At 43.1% G+C, this 17304-nt stretch overlaps 1 protein-coding gene across 4 annotated transcripts in view; it reads right to left on the bottom strand.

Annotated features, from left to right (window-relative positions):
• SLC4A7 (solute carrier family 4 member 7) overlaps positions 1 to 17304 on the bottom strand; it is a 385387-nt gene that overhangs the window by 89636 nt on the left and 278447 nt on the right. For all 4 annotated transcript variants that reach the window (XM_029589434.1, XM_029589432.1, XM_029589435.1 and 1 more), the window contains 2 exons: positions 12176 to 12309; positions 42 to 287 (listed from right to left, as the gene is read on the bottom strand). In XM_029589434.1, coding sequence (XP_029445294.1) covers positions 42 to 287; positions 12176 to 12309 — 380 coding nt within the window. The remainder of the gene's footprint in view (positions 1 to 41; positions 288 to 12175; positions 12310 to 17304) is intronic.

Genomic DNA, 17304 nt, shown 5'->3' with positions numbered 1-17304 from the left:
CTAAACTTGTATAGGCCCCAACTTTATACTAAAATACTCACAAATATTTAGTCAGCTGGTCCAGATCGTTGTGCATATTGAAAGCATACAATTCTCCCAGGTGGAAGAGTTTCTCCAAAGCTTCATAAATAAATATTATGCAAATGAGAGCTGCAAAAGCCTCCTCTGTAAATCGAGTGATGTAACACACCAGACTGCTTGCGTCTGTCGCGACCAATAATATGCAGAAAAATGAAGTCCATAGACCAATGCTAGCACGAAGGGATAGGTATGAAAGTTGATAATCCCTGTTTGAGAACATTAAATATGCCAAGTGAGAAAAAATATGCGATCTGTAGTGCAATAACAATCTTCCAAGGTGAAAAAAATGAAGCACAGATACAAAGTGTCTGTTGCATAAATATATATACTATCATTGCTCTTAATAAACAAAAGGTGAAATTAGTTCTTACTCAATTTCCTTTCCATGAGTCCAGACAAGCCCAGACAAACAGGTTATGCCTACTGACCAGCAGACGGAGACAGATCACCTGGCTTGCTGATGTCACTCCTTAAAGAAGTCTGTGCTGACTTCAGACTGCCAGTATTATCTGTAACAAGCTAACAGGACATATTTGTACAACTTTTCTATACCGTTATACAGAAAACAAGTTTCTATCTCCATGGTTTACATGCTAATAATATAAATAAAAAATATTAGATTAGAATAAAAATACATATAACCACCCAATAAAATAAAATAAATACAACTAAAAGATATCCAAATTCATTACTTATAAAAAAGAGACAGTAAAAGCTTAAGAATTATAAAATTATTATTATTAACTCATAACCTGAGTCTCAACCTGTGTCTTGTGAATTAAACCCATACTTTGCTGAAAACACCATGTTTTTAAATCCTTTTTAAATTTTCTCAGGTTAGGTTGAAGTCTCAAATATTGCGGAAAACTGTTCCACAATTTTGGTCCTGAGACTGAAATTGCACAGTCTCTAACTTCGCTCAGGTGAGTGGATCTAACTGTGGGTATTGTGAGAAGGCCTTTGTTGGCGGATCTTAACTCACGGTGAGGAATATGGAGTCTGATAGTAGAGTTTAACCAATTTGTCTTTTCACCGTATAAAATCTTGTGGATAATACATAATGTTTTGTGTTGTATTCTATATTCTACCGGTAACCAGTGAAAGTTTTGTAAGACTGGGGTAATGTGATCTCTTCTTCCGGTATTTGTTAAGATCCGAGCTGCTGCATTCTGGAGTACCTGCAAAGGCTGAATAGTTGTTTTGGGGAGGCCTAACAAGGTAGAATTACAATAGTCAATTCCTGCAAACATAACCTGGAGCACGTATCTAAAATTACTAAATGAGAGTAGTGATTTCAAGCATTTTAACATCCTAAATTTACCAAAGTCTTCATTAACTTTCTTTGCAAGATGTGCCTTCAAATTTAACTCAGTCTATAAAAAGGCCTAAGTTTCTTGCTACATCTACTAATTTAGAACTTGTTTTGTTATTCAAAGTAATTACTTTCTGTTCAAGATTAACATTTTTCCTATCTAAAACCATAAAAATAAGACTTATCCAGATTTAAGATCATATTAAATTCAAACCAATTAACAGATCTTTTTTTTTTTTAGTGGACTTCTAGAAGAACTAGGAAGATATAACAGCAGAAATAGCTCATCTGCATTAAAGCAGAAGAAAGAAGTTACAGCTCTGCCACCTCCAGTCAACCTCTGACTGAAAGAAGATCCTAATTTGACAGTCTGGACTGGTCTGACTGGACTCTAGAAAAGGAAATTATTAGATAAGAACTAAATTTCACTTTCCTCTTCATCCAGTCAGACCAGTCCAGGCAAATGAGATGTTCCCCAGCTATTCCAGAACACCTGGTAGGAAAAAAGATGCCTCCTACAAGACAGCAACAGCCAAGTGATAATGTTTAGAAAAGGAATGTAAGGAAGACCAAGTCACTGTCTTACAAATCTCTAAAGGTGACATAAAACTAAATTCCACCCAAGAAGAAGCCTAAGCCCTTGTGAAATGAGCTCTCACTTGAGTAGGGAGAAGTATGCTTGACTCCACATAAGCTGTTGTAAAGATCTCTTTTATCTAATGCACTATGGTAGCTCTACATGCTGTCTCACCTTTCTGCACTCCAATATGTAGAACAAATAAATCATCATATTTTCTGAAAGCATTAGTGACCTTTACATCTCAATAACATTTTCACATTCAAAGCTTGAAGAATCTTGAATTCTGCCAAAACAGTCCAACTTTTAAATGCTGGTAAACAAACTGACTGGTTCAAATAAAAGGCTGTTACCACCTTGGGAAAAAAGGAACAAATTGTACGAAGCCTGAACATATCCTGTGTGATTGCTAAAAATGCTCTGTACGAAAAAGTTCCTGCAACTCAGACTCTCCTAGCACAAGAAAGGATCATCAGAAACACAAATTTCAAGGTAAGCAGTTTCAAGGAAATTTGTCTGAGAGGTTCAAATTGTGACCCTGCTAAGAAAATTAACACCAAGTTCAAGTCCCACAATGGAACGGGAGACTGTAGTGAAGGCCAAATATGTTTAATACCTCTCAAAAATTGGAACACATCCAGATGAGATGACAGGGGTCTACCCAAAAGACATCCTCTAACACAAGAAAGCAGTCACATGTACTTTTAAGGAATTGAGAGACCAATTCAACCTTTCTGCAAAAAAGTCCAAAATCAGAGGACCTGATGTCTTACTCAGATTACAGTGATGACCAGTTACAACTGCTACTTTTCTAAAACATCCTTTCTTCATTAAATGTGCCTCTCAAGGGCCAGGCTAAAAGACAAAAATTGATCCAGATTCTCGTAGAGAACTGGACCCTGTGACAGCAACTCATTTCAAGCCGCACATCTCTCAGGTCTGCCAGCTAGAATCTTATGTAATCTGCATACCAGGGATGCAGGGGCCAATCTGGAGCCACCAGAATCACTAGATCTGGATGTTTTCATATTTTCAGAAGCATCTGTCTTATGGGCCATGGAGGAAACAGAGCTCCTTGATAGCCAAACTTGGACACAGCATCGATTCCATATGAAAGATGCTCTTTTCTGACTGAAAAACCTCCACACCTTTGCATTCCTGGTGATTGCCATCAAGTCTATTATCGGAAACTCCCACTTGACCACTATCTGGCAAAAGCGACCATTCTCCTGGATAGACTACATTGTGACTCAGGTAATCAGCCTGGACATTGTCCACACCTGTTGTGTAACACCGATAAGGCCCTCACATTCCTTTCGTCCAGGCAACAAGATCTACCTCCAATGACAATTGCAGAATTTTGGTCCTCCCTTGATTTACATATACTACCACCATGGCATTGTTGGACATTATCCTGAGCACCTGACCTGAAAAAGAGGTGCAAACTCCAAATGAGTTAGTTGAATTGCCTGAGCCTCAAATCAATTCAGGAACCATTGCTTTTCCTTGGCAATCCAGAAAGACAGACCCGCAACTGGACAAATTAGCATCTATCATAACTGTCACCCAGTCCTGGATCTCCAGATCCACTCCCACCTCTAGGTTCTTGAGATCCAGCCACCACTGGAGTACCCTGACTGACTCAAACTGAAAGTCTTATGGAATAATTCTGTGATCTAGACAGCAAGGTCAATTGGAGAGGCCTCATGTGCACTCCTGCCCATGGAACAAAATCCAGTGCTGCTGCCATGAAAGCCCACCAGTTGAAGATAAGGCCATACCATCGGGTCCTTAAGAGAAGGCAATGCCCAAACTTGACAGGTTATCTTCTGAATTCTTTGATCTGTTAAACAAATAAGGCCCCACTGCATATCAAACAGTACCCCCAGCTATTCCAAAGTCTGAGACAGCTGAAAACTGCTCTTGGAAAAACGGACTACCTAGCACAAATCCTGCAGGATTTGAACTACCCTATGGGTGACTAGGATGCTCTCCTGGAGGAGCTGCACATTTATCAACCAATCACCCAAGTAAGAATGAATCAAAATGCTCTCCATCTGCAGCGCTGTGACCACTACTGCCATCACCTTCTAGGAAGTTCTTGGAACGATGATTAACCCAAATGGCAGTGCCTGAAACTGGTAATGCCAATTAAGTACCGCAAAATGCAGGAAGCGTTTATGATCCAGCCCAACCAGAATATGCAGATAAGCCTCAGTCAGATTCAAGGCTGTCAGAAATTCTCCCTGATGGCCAAAATCACTGACCTTAGTGTTTCCATTTTGAAATGTGTCACCTTCAGGAATCTGTTGACCTGCTTTATATCCAAAATGGGATGAAAGGACCTGTTTTCCTGGAGGGGGAAAGAAAATAAAGGGAATAATGACAGAGCCTACTGTTCTTTTGGAACAGGAATTACTGCCTTTAAGTTGAAAAGCCTTGCTAGAGCAGCTTTCACTGCCTCCCTTTTCCCAACAGAATGGCAAGGGGAAACCATAAAAAACGGCTGAAACAGGACAAGAGAATTCTAGAGTGTAACCATCTCAAATGATATCCAGAACTCAATGATCTGAAGTATCATAGGCTCATCTCTACTAAAAACTAGTCTGACAGCCATCTATCTCTGGAATAAGAATAGAGCCCCCAAGTACTCCTTGTGAAGCCTGAGTGGATCTAGATTCAAAGGGTCCCTCTTTACCTCTTTCTTAGCATAAAAGGACTGGTATCTTGTAAAGGTTCTTGACCTCTGGACAGTTGCACTCTTCCCTTTAAAACACCTTGAGTCCCGAAACCTACCATGAGACGGGAAAGCCTGAGAAGAAACTTGCAGCTTATCCTCCTTAAGTCTTGGAACTTTAAAATCTCCACAAGCTTTTGTCATCTTTTCAGGTCCCCTCAAACAGATGCTGATCCTAAAGGGAAGCTTAGTCAAATTAGCCTTAGAAATGTCATCCGCTGACCAATGTCTCATCCATAGAAGCCTCCTAGTGGCTATAATTAATGACACTCCCTAAGTGGACGAACACATCAAATCAAATATAGTAACATAGAAATGACGGCAAAAAAGAACCAAAATGGTCCATCCAATCTGCTTAGCAAGCTTATGTAGTATCTGCCACACTGTGCAGGTTACCCCAAGCATCAGCAAATATGCTGTACTGGGCTCCAATGGAGAGGAGTCCACCAATGAGTTGCCCTGTGCATGCTGCATCAAGCATAATCCACACCTTGCCACAATACAACTGCAAGCAGCAATCTGAAGCATCACCCTGACCGCTTCAGAGGCCTGCTTAAGCACAGAATCAATTTTCCAGTCCTGAGCGGTTTTTTTGGGGGGGTTTTGTTTTTTTTTTTTTTTTAGAGCTGCATTTCCCTCTACTGGGATTGTGGTTCTCTCAGTCACTAAACAAACCAAGGTGTCCATCCTGGGAAGCTGGAACCTCTCACTATGCTGAGGGCCCACAACATTCAATTTAGATAGTGAGCAACTGCTCATAAAATTAGCCTCTGGGGATAACCCACTCCAGATCTATCAAATCCAAAAACACTTTATACAGTGGAAAAAAACTAGAAGACTTTCTGATACTGATCATGATGGGATCCTCCAAGGAGTCGGTTGGCTCCTCCTCCTTGTCTTCAGCAATATTCAGGCTACACAGGGATTGTGAAATCAAACACCAGTTCCTTTTTATGGAACAGATGAAAGTCTGCCTCCTCAACCTTAGGAGGCACAACCCTTCCCCTTCAGGGTTCTCATCTCTGAATCCATGGAGAATCTTATTAAACCCCTCCAGAGAATGTTCAGAGGCAGAATCATCCTCATTCAGCAGCTTTTCCTCTGCTATCCTTTTTGCTCTTAGCCTTAACAGGCCCCCCTGGCACTAAGGAATAAAGGGTATTAGCCCCCTTGCTCTGCCCCCTGTAAAATGCTGCAGCCCTTTTATAATTTCCATAGAAATTACAGCCCAGGGTCAAGAGGACTCAAAGAAACTTGCTCTGACAGTAGGCTCCTGTGCTAATCAAATCACCCTCCTCAGGATTTAAAGAAGGGGGCCCCATACTCTCCCACCATCCCATGGTGTCAAAATGGCCGCCAGGCAGATGTAGGAACCTGAGCCCCAGTGGGAGGCAGCTGAATGACTGCATCTCCTGCCGTAGAACCCCCAGTTGAAACAAATTTCTGTCCAAGGAGCTCTCCTCGAGCCCTAAACCCGTCTCAGCAGTTTACTCCCTTCCTCTGCTTGTACTTCTCAGCCTGCAGGCAGTGCAAGGTTCTGTTCCTGACCCATGCCTGCACTGCCATATTCATGCTACCAAAAATACCCACAGTTTCAAAGGAAAATTTGTTCTTACCTGATAATTTTTGTTCCTGTAGTACCACAGTTCAGTCCAGACAAATGGGTTTTGCATCCCTACCAGCAGATGGAGGCAGAGAACAAAAACTTTGAGGCACTGCTACATATCAGAGAGTGCCACCTGCAGCCCCTCAGTACTGAACTGTTCCCAAGCCAAGATGAACAAACTATCAAACTAATAAACTAACAAACCCCAAACAACTATGGGCAAGCAGAGAAAGTTGGAGCCCCCTAGAACTAGGACCCCTTGATTACATAAAGAATAAGATCAGCCTAGACAAGTGGGATGTACCCAAGCTCCCCTAAACAGGGCAGGCAACCGAAAGATCCGTGAGCAACACACTTTCCCCATAAGTCGCCTCCTCTGGTGCCCGAACATCCAAGAGGTAATCTTTGGAGAAAGTGTGCAGAGAAGACCATGTCGCTACTCGACAAATCTCCTACAGAGATATCAACTGACACTCCACCCAAGAAGTTGCCTGCACCCTAGTGGAGTGTGCCCGCAATCCCTCCAGAACTGACCAGCCCTTACAGATGTAAGCTGTATTATCGTCTCTCTCAACCATCTTACAATCATGTCCTTGGAAACCTTACTGTCCTTCTTTGCTCCACTAATTAAAACAAAAAGATGATCGGATCTCTGAAAAGGATTCGTGACCTTAAGGTCCACAAAAGAATCCGCTGTACATCTAACAAATGCAACTCCTGTGCCCTAAGAGCATCCTGAGACAACTTTGGAAAGGCCGGAAGTTCCACTGTCTGGTTAAGATGAAAAGACGAAACCACTTTTGGCAGAAAGGAAGGCACCATATGCAACGACACCCCGTCCTCTGAAACCTTTAGGAAAGGATCTCTGCATGACAAAGCTTGCAGGTCCGAAATCCTTCTGGCAGAACAGATAGCCACCAGAAAAACAGACTTCAAGATTAGGTCCTTTAAGGATGCCCTATTCAGTTTAAACAGAGGACCACACAGAATTCTGAGAACCAGGTTAAGGTTCCAAGCTGGACATACCTTTCGGATCAGAAGATGCAGATGCTTAGCCCCTTTCAAGAAACGCACCACATCCTGTTGGGCCGCCAGCATCCTTCCCCATACCTTGCCTTGAAGATAACCTAAGGCCACCACCTGAACTCGAAGGAAATTAGAGGCCAAGCCCTTAGACAATCTGCTCTGCAAGAAGGATAACACCTGCGGAACACCCACCTTCAAAGGATGTAAGTTATTCTGTAAACACCAGGACTCAAAACTTCTCCAAAGCTGGACATAACCCAACAAAGTGGAAGTCTTTCTCACCTGAAGCAGTTTCCGAGTATACCTTTATGCGGAGCCGCTTTTCAAAAACCAGGCCACTAGACAGAAGCAATCTGCCCAGTCTGAAAATATGGGCCCCTGCTGCAACAACCCTGGCAGATGAACCAAGTACATGGGACCATCCACTGCTAGATAAACCAGATCCACAATCCACAAGCAACACCAGCCATTCGGAAGCCACCAGAACCATTCTGCCCAGATGAAGCTCGAAGCAGCTCAATACTCTCCTTATGAGACACCATGGGGAAAACCATACAGCAACAGCTCTGTCAGCTACAGCTGGACGACAATGTCGATACCCTCTGAGCAGACTTCTCACCTGCAACTGAAGTATCGGGCCACCTTTGCGTTCCCTGGGATTGCTATGAGATCTAATTCCAGCCTGCCACACCTGGACTGGATTAGGACAAAGGCCTCCGCCGACAGCTCCCACTCCCCAGGATCCAATCACTGTCTGCTGAGGTAACCGACCTGCACGTTGTGCCCACCAGGATGTCACTGAAATCCTGCACTGGATCCCCAGGTCTTTATCCAGATCCCCCAGTCCTCCCTGTAGTTGATCGGGTTAGTTTGTGTCATCCAACATGTGTCCAGCACCATCCGCGGACCTTCCGAGCCCCAGCAGCCACAGGATGTCAACGGATCCCTTAGACTTCTCCTCCCTATGTTTCTTAGGCACCCAAGCCTTTCTAGGGATGGGCCGCTTGGATCCTGCCTCCTTTTTGCCAAATAGGCTTTGTGGAGGAGCAGGATAAAAATCAGTGGAGAACTCGGATGAATCAATTAAACACAGTTCTGGATCCGCACCCCTGTGGTCACCCTCCCCCCTCCCTGTCATGCACAGAGGTCTGATTTGCAGAAAAAAAAGAGGGTGAGGGGAATCCCGAAGTTCCCCAGCTGAAGCCTTGCTCCTATCACGAGGAGCTAAGATGGCCACCATGTCCTCAGGCCCTCCCCCCATGGCCTCCTGCACCGGCATCGCTGCACCCAAGGCACCACACTCCCTGGCAATTCCCGCAGTGTTCCTACACCCCCCCCCCCCCAAAAAAAAAGACGCATTCAGGGCAAAAACGCAGTCACATTTAAGTGCAGCCGCTTCCCACAGCAGTGGCAAACTTTCCCGTGCTGAGCGGAAGTGCCATGCCACGCGATTGGGCCTAAAATTAGCCTGTCTGCAACATGGTCAGTGCCGCTGTGCTGGTGCTGACACCTGGCCCTGCTCACCTCAGACTGCCTCCCAGCAGCACACTGTGATCAGCCACCGGAGCACTGCTTCAGCCGGAGCTCAACTCTGTTTCTTTATAAAAAGAAAGAAGGCAGTCACCAGCAAAAACAGAAGAGAATAAAACTAAATACTTCCTTGCTTCTGACTGGAAAAGGCTGATCATTAGGGGTGGCAGGGACCCAGAAGGGGTGAGGAAACCAGGATCCCCAGCTGTCACCCCCCTCCCCCCCCAGACAAGGGCCGAGCTAGGACAGGGATAACCAAATCCCCACTTGCCCTGCTCTACCCGCGAGGGATGGCCCACGAAGGAACCTAACATCTCAGGGAGCCCTCCTCTAGGAATCTCATGGATTGTCCTCCTTTTTCTCTCTAGGACTGTAGGTTTGCACATCTACCATCTTATGGAGACAGAAAAACTGAGGGACTGCAGGTGGCACTCTCGTTATGTAGCAGTGCCTCAGTTTTTGTTCTCTGCCTCCACCTGCTGACAGGGATGCAAAACCCACTTGTCTGGACTGATCTGGGGTACAAACAGGAACACTCATCTTGGCTTTCACCGAAGAATAAAAAGTCCAAAATTCCTCTGCCACAGTCTGTAGTCCTGAGTAGAGCCCTTCCTTCCTTTCGTTTCCTGTTTGTAGTTTTTCTTTTTCAAATTGCTACTGCACAGACAGCCCCAAAACTAAAAGGGAAGTGCTGTATAAGGCAGGTTTAAGGAGAACAGCCTCAACAATAGTAAGGGGGGAGAGGCAGAGGGGTAAAATGAGGAAAGGGGGAAGAAAAAAAAGAGGGAAATAAAGATTTAGCCCCTTGCCCTTGTCTGTTCAACCAAGAGAGGGGAGCACATGGCTTTCACCTTGGGAGCTGTGGCTTATTTTTATTTATTTTTTTTAATTAACAGCAGTAGCACCAAGGACCCTGGCTCAACAGAGGGTGAGACAAATCTTTAACCTTAGGGCCTCCTCCACTCTTCCTTTTCAGCCTACCAGGCTGCAGTTCACAGCTCAGGAAGCATGTCTACCATCTGCTGGAGACAGAGAAATTTAGCATGCTGAAGTCAGCACAAATGCCTATAAAAGGCGACATCAGAAAACCTGTTGATTTCTGTCTCCATCTGCTGGTCAGTGGACATAACCTGTTTCTCTGGAATGGTCTAACTGTATGAAGAGGAAATTCAAATTCATCACCATGTTGAATTGCCTATCACTTTGCAACAAATGAAAGATGAAATTATTTCTTACCTGATACTTTTCTTTCCTCCAGGAGAGGCAGGCCAGCCCACACAACTGGGTTTATGCACGCCAATCAGCAGATGGAGACAGAGTAAGAGACTCCCTGATGTCACCTTCATATACTCCTGCATTGAAATCAGCCTGCCAGTATTCCTGGAAAAGCTAACTGTGGACAAGTGAACAAACTAACTGTTAAACACCACAACACCTTTTCTTCCCCCCCCCCCCCCCTCTTTTTTTTTTTTTTAAACTTCCAGGAGAACAAGCAACTACCTGATTAAGGAAAGGATGGAAGATCGATAGTGAGAAAAGAAGGCACAACTTCAAGGCTCTGAACAACCCAGATATCACCAGAGTTCTTCGCACATCCACTTCCGATAAAGTAAACGATGTAAATGATAAAAATGACAATATGCAGAATAAACAGCCAAGGGCAGGAGAGTGGACTGACCTGCCTGTCCTAGAGGAAAGGAAATTCAGGTATGAGGTAATTTCACTTTCCTCTTCATTCAGGCAGGCTAATCCACACAACCGGGATGTACTTAAGCTACTTCCTCTTAGGGCTGGAGGCTGCCTGAGCTCCCTCAAATACTGCCCTTGCAAAAGACAAATCTTCACAAACCTTTACATCCAGATGATAATGTCTGGAAAAGGTATGCAAGGAAGACCATGCCATTGCCGTACATATTTCTGACGGAGAAATGAGCTGTAACTCTGCCCAAGAGACAGCCTGTGCTTTAGTAGAATGAGCCCTAACCTGCTTTGGCAATGGTAGATCGGTGTCCAGATAGACCATTACCTTCATAATCCAGCGCGCCACCATGGCAAGAGAAGCTGCATTCCCCTTCTTCACTCTGCTGTGAAGGTCAAACAGATGATTTGTAGTCTGAAACTGCTCAATAACCTTACGCCAAAGAGCTGTTTGAGAGCAGTGCTGGCTGCCAACAGAGGAATCCAGAGAGAGAAAGGAGAAAAGTGCCAAAAAGGGTACAGGGAAGCAGTCAGAAGATTGAGAGCAATGCTGCCTTACCCCTTCTGGAAGTCTAATCAGCTTTCAGCTCCTTTGAGAGGGAGATGGCAGATTGCTTTCACCTTGCTACTGGATTTGGTTCAACTGGGGGGAGGAAGACCCCACTGTCACCTCAAGAGCACCCAGGCCTGTCCCAAACCCGACAGGCCTACATCCACAGAACAGTATGTATGTTCACAACCTGCTGGAGATGGAGAATACTGGCAGGCTGATATCAGTGCAGCAGTCTATTTTTTTTATTCGTATTTAAAGGTGACATCAGCGAGTCTGTTACTCTGTCTCCATCTGCTAGTTGGCATACATAAACTCAGGTGTGTGGACTGACCTGCCTGAATGAAGAAGAAACCATATACTTCCTGGTCAGGTATTTCCATCAAGCAATCATCATCCATGGCTACAACATTTACTTATACCTTGATTGCCATAGCGGTACTAAAAGTTTGCCTTAACCTATAGGTTGTTTCTTCTCCCCCCTCCCCCCCCCCCACAAAGCTCTTTCAGCATTGCCACTTCTCTTCAATTGTGCTAATGAATGAAGTATAACAGCCAACACAGTAGTAGGAATTTACAGTTCCTTCCTTCCTACCCACAGCTTTCCATGCAGTAATTCAAACTGCTAAGCCATAATAAGGGTACAATGTGCTGCAATTTCAGATCTTATCAAGAAAACTTAACAGCTCAATATTTTTGTTGAGTTTTAGCAATATATTTCAATACAAATACTGTCAGCAGGAAAAGTGCAGTACATACATTTGATTTTCTGCTGTTTATAAACACAGTGCATCAGTCTAAGACTGAAAGTATTGATGAGCTCTATGAATCCTTAAAAACACCAAAAACATGTAAAACAAAATTCACACCTTTTGTTAATATTAAAATATTGTTAAATTCTTCTATCTAAAATTCTTTCACAAAGTCCTAAACTTTTAACATATACATATAAACACAATGTTAGATTGGCTATGTTGATTATACTCTTCTATAACAACTGACCAGCTTTGGCAACATACTGCTTTCAGCTAAGAAAAACTATATCCATCATCTCTTACCTGCAGAATTTAAAAAGTATTTTTTCAAACACTAGAACTGGTCCTGTGCTCCCTAGTATCGTAAGAGGTTGTCCCGCAAAGAATGAATAGGCAATTCCTGTTAGCGATGCTCCAAAAAGTGATTCTATTGCACTCTGTTTTGGGAGGTGGGAAATAAATAAATATATATTTACTGTGATTTTGAAACTAGAATGTGATCTGTCAAAAAAAATAGTTACATTAAGTACATTTGATTACAAAAAGCCCTATGCATGATTTAATCAAATTTCACGATATTCTAAATTAGTATGGTAGATGACATATGTTGGCATTGCATACATAACAGAACTGTGAAGAAGCTACAATTTTTTTCTGAATTGTGAAGTTACTTTAGTATAAGGTGAATGGTAGGGATGGCACATCCATGATTGCTGTAGTGCATTTGTGCTACAAAGTACCTGTGAACCTGTAAGCTAATCGCTCAGTAGCAAATTAGCTCCAAACTGCATATTGGGTCTCCTTGGTAAAAACAGCTTTTTTTGCCACGACCCCTGATTGAACTTTTTCTATCGCAAGTCGGTGCCTGTGGAACTGTCTCCTGGAATCTCTGCACTTGGAAGTTTGAAAACTTTTCACAAACAATTAAAAACATTTATTCAGGCTAGATAGCACTTCTGCCATTTTCGAATCCACCTGGTTTTACTGCTTAAATTTAATGGCATTTACTCAACTGTTTCAACTCTGGCACATTGATGTAAAAGATTTCAGTAATAGTTCTTTTATGTTTTGGTTAAGTTTGTTTGCATTTTATGAATGTCTTTGTTGTTACCTGCATAGATCTGTGGATACTGAGGGAAATAAATCTTTCAAATAAATAAAAGAAAGCTCAAGAAACTGAAGCATAATAGGTTGGCTAGATTTTAAAACTTGCTCCCATTTCTGAAAGTAAGATTTGTAATACTATATCTCTTTCAATCTGACATTACAAACTACATGAACAATGTGGAGGCTGAGAAATAGCTTGGGTAATATTATGGTTTAAGTCATATACTAATACTCTTAATATATATATATATATTTTTTTTTTAGTACTTGAAAATTTACTGTATGGATTTTCAGAGAACATGCTACCATTCAGTAAATCTTTTTTGCAGGTAATAAAAATCTCTGAAAACTGTTGAGGTTCCTACCAACTTTAAATAAAAGCAAAGAGAAAGCAGCGTGTACTCATAAAAGACTTGCCTTAAAAACTATTTTTAACCTAGGAAAGAAAGGAACAAGGGCACAACTTAGCTAGAAACAAACAGCACCAGCTCCATCTACAATGATCTTACATTATAGTGCTTGTCTTCAGGAGTTTGGATAACACAGATAAACAAGTCACATGGTTAAACAGTATTAATTTCCCTGTATGAAATATCACTTATTACTATGATTACCACAGTTATTGTTAAAGCTGATTTAGCTCATTCCATATACTAAATTGTTCCATTCTGTTTCAAACTTCTCTTTTCCCATTTCATTATTGCATAACTGCCAAGACAGGGTATTAAAACAGTATCTAGACCTGACCTCATATACTCCTGCATCCTGTTTTCAATTTTTGAATGGTTCTTAGGTAATATTTTTGACAGGAAAGAGCTAACATTCCTGTTCTATAGTGCATGTTTGCTTTTTTTTTTTTTTTTTTTAAAGATCCTCAAGTTTTTGTGTTTTACACAAATTTATTTTGAGAGGGATAACAGTAGAATGTTTGGCAGGTAAGAATGTATGCTTAGTGCTTCCCCTTTCTAAAGGCAAGAAATAAAGGAGTTTTAAAGCAAATATAATATAGTGGGAAAAGGCAAAATGCATGTCCAAGAAACCCTTAACAATGGCTTTTCTACTTCATTTATCACATCCTGTATCAGCAGCATCTCTATCTACTCCCAACCCCTAGCATATCCCATATGTTCATAAACTGCAAACTGAAAAAAAAAAAAGTCATCAACTGCCTGCTACCCTAGCTAGATAAGAAAATAAAAGTTCATGATGCAGGACAGAGCAAGCTACTAAGATGAATGCTGTTTAGAAAACGGGAGGAGAGAAAATAAAAAGGAAATATTTGTTTTGATTGCCACTAAAGCTGTGAGTTGCAGCAGACAATTCCCTCAGGCTTTGAACATTCCATTATTTTAGCAGTCACAATACTGACAATTCGCTTACGATTGCATAGGAACAGCACGTCAAAAACAAGTTACAGTAATGAAAGGATTCGAGGCCCATGCAAGGGTATGAGGCTCCCTGGGCAAACCTTCAATCTTGTGCCCTCCCCCCCTGAAATACCTGCCCATCAGCAACAGCTCTAGCACAGCATCCTGCTCTCTCTCCTCCCTCTCAGCATCTACCTCTCGCCCTCTACCAAGTCTTTAGGGATCTTCATTTTCATTCCCCCCCCCCTCAGGAATTTATCAGGGTTTATTATGACAAAAACAAAAGCAGGAGAAAATCAATGGAAAAAAGTGACATTTTTCTGGGTAAAGACTGGAGTTTATTTTGGTGAACAGAAGCCAGTACAATAAAATAATATTAAGCAGATTTTCCCACTCACCTATTCAGCAGCATCTCTATGTACTCCCATCCCCTAGCACAGTGGTTCTCATCCTTTTTTCGGCCAGGATACACCTGACAGATGGTTCTCACATGCGTGACACACTGAACATGTGACTGTCACGGGGCTGAATGTAAATATTCATTCTGCATCCATGGGTACCTCCTCGACCCCCGACAATGGGTCAGAAAAGAACTAGGGCATTACCCATACAACTCACCATACAACAAAAAGATATTCTGGTTCTGGTGACATCTTAGTAAAAGCAAAACAAACTCCCTTTACTACCAGACACAATAGTCTTCCTTATGAAAAGACAGTAATTTACCACTAATGCATATCCTATTGAGAAAATACAAATAAGATTGATACAAATGCCTACATGCTAGTAAAATACCTCACCTCAGTCACACACACAGAACCGACCTTAACCAAGGGCAGAAAGACCACAAATTATAAATCTGGAGACAGAAACTGAAATGGAAAGCCAAAAAAGCCACTCTGCATGCAGTGTAAACCTGGAGAAATGGAAACAAATATGGCACCTAACATACAGGCCGATACAGTAAAGGCGTGTAAGAAAAAGTGCAGCAGTGCCGGGCGCCCGCTCGTTTGCCGCGCGCACAGTTCGGATAACATACCGCTCGATACAGTATTTAAATGGCATGCAAATGCAAGCCGCGTCCAAAGCGCATCCATGAAGCGCAATCCATTTTACTGTATAGAGCGCTACACAGCGCCTACACAGTATCCTGGGTGCGCTGGTACCTGTCATTTCAAATGTACCGGGCACCTTTAGGGGCAATCGCTGAGAGAAAAAGAGACCAAAAAGACCAAAAAAACTGAAAAAAACACTTTGCGCTGAAACTGAGAATGCTGTGAACTCAGGGATGAAGAGACCCGTCCCCCCTGACATCATCACGCTCAGCGGCGAGCTGGTAAACAGCCACATTCCACCAGGCGTCGCGCGCCGAAGGGGTGCGCCAAAGGTGCACTCCCCTTTGTGCACCCCTTCGTGCAATCCTTTGTGCTACGCTTATTTTAAATCCCTTAAGTTTTCCTTTGTTAATTAACCTTTTTCATAGTGTTTAGTAATCCTTTGTTTATTAAATATGTTCAATGTATTTGACTTAGGAAACCTATTTTCCTGCATACTCTGTTTTTAATGTAAACCGGTATGATTTGTATCTGATACAAGAATGTCGGAATATAAAAAATGCAAAATAAATAAATACATAGACGACAGGTACCAGGAAGTGGATGGTTCTCCTACTCTCGGGCATCGGGATTGCCAGTCCTCTCTCCCCCCCTCCCAAAGCAAGTCGCAGGGCGAAAATAGACTCGACATGTTATTAAAGCAAATAGAAATTGTAACAAAAGTAAACTTACTGCATGCTTCCAGCAGCCCCAGTCCTCTCTACCCTCCTCCCGAGGCGCCCACCGCAGCTCCCCTGCCTCCCGGGGGCAGCCGGCGGCGAAAGCGGCTTCCAGCAGCCCCGCTGGCGAAGGTGCATGAACGCAAGCCGTGACCTCGGACGTCCATCCGGGCGCACAGGTCACGGCGTGCGCTCATGCGTCTTTGCTGCTTGAGCGTCCAAATTGGACCTGCGTTCATGCACCTTCGCCGGCGGGGCTGCTGGAAGCCGCTTTTGCCGCCGGCTGCCCCCGGGAGGCAGGGGAGCCGCGGTGGCGCCTCGGGAGAAGGGGAGAGAGGACTGGGGCTGCTGGAAGCATGCAGTAAGTTTACTTTTGTTACAATTTCTATTTGCTTTAACCTATTTGCTTTGATCATTGGATCTCCCTGTCACACACAGAATCCAATTTATTCTTTTTTATTTTAGAAGTAGTATCCGCTCTCCCTAGAGGTGGCGATTTTGACACTCATCTGATTCGCTGTGAACAACGGTGGATTTACCGCCTCAATACTGTCTCCCATGGAGGCAATAAGGAGATAGAATGGGCTCATTTCACCTGATTTTGATTGGATAAGAGCTCTCTGTCCCGATTGGTCGGTCATCTCCTCAGCTGATTGGTCCGTGTATGTTGAATTTCATGTAATGCAATCCCTACTATGTAACCTTGTAAATCTGATACAGGTAAGATCTATATAATTTTATAGTTTAATTACAATTGTTTGGTGTACGGCATTGCTATCTTATCTTTAACACAGCCCCATTTATGTTTTTCTTTATAGTGCTTGCTAAGATTTACTGTGCGTCCCTCCCGATGCAGCCCTTGGCGAAACATGGGTCCGTGTCAGGGGACCCTTCTCTGAGAACATGCTTGCTTTATACAGTGGAGTTGCAGTTTGAAAATAAAAAGAATTCTTTGAATTTAATTCTTGGAGATTTGGGACTGTGTAAACCCTTTATCTAGCACTTATTCGTGGTGTGTTATTTGCTTTAATAACATGTCGAGTCGATTTTTGCCCTGCACCTTGCTTCGGGGGGGGGGGGGGGGGGGGGGGGGGAGAGGACTGGCAATCCCCGATGCCCGAGCGTAGGAGAACCAGGCCACACCATGTTACTCGCTTGCTCCAACCCACCCACTTATTTGACCA

The sequence above is a fragment of the Rhinatrema bivittatum genome, chromosome 2, assembly GCF_901001135.1.
Source record: "Rhinatrema bivittatum chromosome 2, aRhiBiv1.1, whole genome shotgun sequence".
NCBI lineage: Eukaryota > Metazoa > Chordata > Amphibia > Gymnophiona > Rhinatrematidae > Rhinatrema > Rhinatrema bivittatum.
The sequence above is the reverse complement of the archived record's forward strand: the minus strand, read 5'-3'. Positions and strand labels throughout refer to the sequence as shown.